We start from the raw sequence: 3,658 nt of genomic DNA on the forward strand, positions 1-3,658 counted from the left end.
AACAGTTCCAAAGCTGTTAGTACCAATTTTCATTAAAAAAATGCTGTACACATTTTATAACCTCTGATTTTGAATTTAAAAACTTGTAAACAGCTATTTACAATACAGTACAAGTGATAAATTAGATGTCCAACACTCTTTGGGTGGTGAAGACTCTCCAAAGTCAGTTAAAACATCTCTGTTACTCCACAGCAAAAAAAAAACAACAAAAACAAACAAAAAAAAATCAAATATTAGAAATATCCATTGGTTTCCTCTCTCTCATATGCAAGTCAATTTTTCCTTTTAATGGAATTTGTACTTCCAAATTTTCATCCTCCCTGTGATGTCTTTTCCCTCTCAAACAGATGTATATGCCCATCCCTGTTACGAGAGTGATAGAACCCAAGCTTATTACAGACAGAGCTACTAAGGTGGGCATACAAGACACAGGCTCAACTTTCCTATGAGTTGGTTCTATTGAGATCTGTGGTTCTTTCTCCTCTATGTTAATATCTGGTTCCTTTCTTAAAAGACTCTCAATGTAGCTCTCATTACTGACAGTGTCATTGACAAATAGGTTCACCATGACCGTGGAATGGAGAGGTTCGGGATAACCATGATCACTCACTTTCACCAGTAAACGATGGAGCCCATAATCTGTCTGCAGCAATGCCTCTTCCAAAGTAATGTTGCCAGTTTTAGGGTCAATCCTAAATGACTCAGGCCTAGGACCTCTTCTCCCTATGATGCTGTAAGCTATGACAGCATTCATGCCTGTGTCTTTGTCAACTGCATAGACCTCTGTAACTGGGGAACCAGGGAGAGTAGAAGGTAAAACCAACAGGTAAGACATGTTAGATTGAGGAAATAAAACAAGAGGTGGGTTGTCGTTGATATCTAGAAGGAGAATTGTGATTTTTGTGGTAGAGGAGAGGGGAGGCTCACCTCCATCAACAGCTTCAACCCACAAAGTATAGGAGCTTTGCTGCTCTCTGTCCAAAGAGACTTTGGCTCTCAGCATGCCCTTTCCTGTGTCTATGACAAAAATATCACTCTGGTTCACCACGGAGAGGGCAACCCATCCATTTTGCCCAGCATCGGCATCTGTTACACTAATTATTCCAATTTCACCATATCCTGGAAAGTTTTCTGGCACAAAGAAGCTGAAGTCCTTGTTGATGAACCTAGGACTGTTGTCATTTTTATCCAACACTGTGATAGCCACGGTGGCTACTGATTCTTTGGGTGGCTTCCCAGAGTCAACAGCTCTGATTGTGTACTTGTACTTTTCTTTCTCTTCTCGATCCAGCTGAGTAGAAACTGTCAGAACTCCTGTGACACTGTCTAAGGAAAAGTATGATGGAGCATCAGGTCCCAGAAAATATGAAACTTGTCCCCTCTCTCCACTGTCAGCATCTGTAGCATCTAGCTTAGTCAAAAAGGCATTGGGTGAGTTGTTTTCTTCAATGGTTAGTTCCACCAAGGGTTGAAGAAAAATAGGAGCATTATCATTGTCATCTAAAAGTTGCACTTTAATCATTTTTTTGACATGAAATCCCTCAGAGTTCCAGGCTACCACAGCTATTTCATAGAACTGCTGTAGCTCATAATCCATAGGTTTTGTGGTTTCTAGCAGATATTCATTACTGTATGGTGGGTAGGGTGATAACCTAAATGGTCCTTCACCATCCAAGTAGCAGTTCACCTTGTATTTACCTTCTGGATCTCTTATGGTGAAAAATGCAATTGGAGTGTTAACAGGTTCCAGTTCTTTCAGGTAAACAATACCATCTACCTCATTCGCTATAAAACGAGGGACAATTTCAGGTGGTCTGAAAATGACTTTGATAATGGTCACCAGGGCAGTTATCACAGCAGGGATGCAGCCCGGCCCATTAGCAAGAATGGTGAGCTTGTGTGTTTGCAGAACACTTCCTCCAATCTTACTGAAAAGTTTAATGACTCCAGTGTTTTCATCCAGATGGAATAAATCCTTGGATGCTTGTGGAACCTTCTGGCTGTAAGAGTAGGTGACCTGAGCATTGTTTCCCAAGTCTCTGTCCACAGCCTGGACAGCTGCAATTGGTGTGCCCACTGTAGCATTCCCATACACAGTGACATTGATTTGTGAGTTTGTGAAGAAAGGGCAATTGTCATTAATGTCACTTATGCCAATGGTGAGGGTGGCACTGCCCAACAGTGGTGGAGACCCACCATCCTCAGCTATGATGATGCTCACATACTGGTCCTGGGTCTCCCTGTCCAACAGTCCCATGACAATTAGGTAGGGGGTTCGCTCCCCATTCTCATTCTCCTCCACGTCCAGGGTGAACATACGATGGTACTCCAGCAAGCGGTAGGTCTGAACTCCGTTAGTGCCTACATCTCGGTCCATGGCAGGATGCTCTATGGCCAGCCGGGTGTTTACAGGTGCATTTTCTGGGACCCAAACCGATATTTCGGAAACAGGGAACTGTGGGGCATTGTCATTGATGTCCCGGATAGCGATTTTCACCTTCACAAACCTGAAGTATTCCTGAGGCAGGACCAGTACATCCAGAAGCAAAAGACAAGAGTCAGCGGAAGGCGAAGAGGAGATGGAAATGCTGCCCCGCCAAGCAGCCCCTCCACCTCCTTCAAGACACAGGGCCTCCCTGTCGATCTCCTGGGCAGAAGTGTGCAGCTCCCCGGAGCGATTGTCTAGGGTCACGTACTGGCCACTCAGTCCCTGGGAGGCCAGGCTGAAGGAGAGAGGAGGGTTCCGCTCGGCGCCGCTGTGCTCCGGGGGCTGCGACTGCGGGTCCTGCCTCCCTGCTCCGTGCACCAGCCGCAGGTCCTCGGCCAGGCTGCCGATGAGCACCCCCGCGGGCAGTCCCTCGTTCAGGCTGTACAGAAGCTCCGTGGCCCGGCTGTAACTCGCCAGGCAGTTGAAGGGTCCCACGAAGAGGGAAAACAGAAGGAGATGCTGAACGTGGGGGGTGGAGAGAAGGCTTATTACACACACGCGGAAAGCACAGAGCTTGGAGTCAGAACCATTGCCCTGGGATCATTCTGGCTCCATCCCCATTCCCAAAGGCAAACGCTCCAGTCAGAACGGGGTGAAAAGGAAACTTGCTGTAAAAGAGAGATCTATGGGGCAACAGTGTCTCCAAAACTTAGGTTTTCTCTTTATTTTCTACATGTCCCTCCCACCCCCGCCCCTGCCCGGCTCCCCATCACCACCTCACTCAGTTAATATTCGGAATCCCAAACCATAAGTCATCCCTGGAAGTACATGTCGGAGTGGAGAGGACTGCGCAACGCGACAGAGAAACCACCAGGGTAGGTCATGGGGAGGGAGGGGGCTGGTAGTGGAGAGGACGGAGAGGTGGGCACTTTATTTTCCATTGAAATGTTTCTACCACTAAGATCCCTGAAATGCGAAATGTGCTGCATCCCTTGCTATGATACCGATAAAAACAATAATAATAATAATAATAATAATAATAATAATAATAAATAATAATAATAATAATAATATAGTAACTCTACCCCCTCGGACTCCCTACCCCACCAAATAAGCGCTTTAGGTCGGAAGAATTGATTTTCATTTTAGTACGTATCTAAAATCAAATCGAAAGGATCTGTATTTCCAACCCCTAACAAGCTCTCACTAATCCCCCCTCCCTTAGGGAAA

The 3,658-nt window shown here is 45.8% G+C and overlaps 1 protein-coding gene across 1 annotated transcript in view; it reads right to left on the reverse strand.

The window, feature by feature from the left end:
- Positions 1-221: 221 nt before the first annotated feature.
- The window catches only part of PCDH20 (protocadherin 20), a 4,281-nt gene continuing 844 nt past the window's right edge, over positions 222-3,658 (reverse strand). The window contains exon 2 of the mRNA XM_007460478.1: positions 222-2,947. Coding sequence (XP_007460540.1) covers positions 227-2,947 — 2,721 coding nt within the window. The 3' untranslated portion in view covers positions 222-226. The remainder of the gene's footprint in view (positions 2,948-3,658) is intronic.

The sequence above is a fragment of the Lipotes vexillifer genome, unplaced genomic scaffold (genome assembly GCF_000442215.2).
Source record: "Lipotes vexillifer unplaced genomic scaffold, Lipotes_vexillifer_v1.1 scaffold799, whole genome shotgun sequence".
Classification (NCBI taxonomy): Eukaryota; Metazoa; Chordata; class Mammalia; order Artiodactyla; family Lipotidae; genus Lipotes; species Lipotes vexillifer.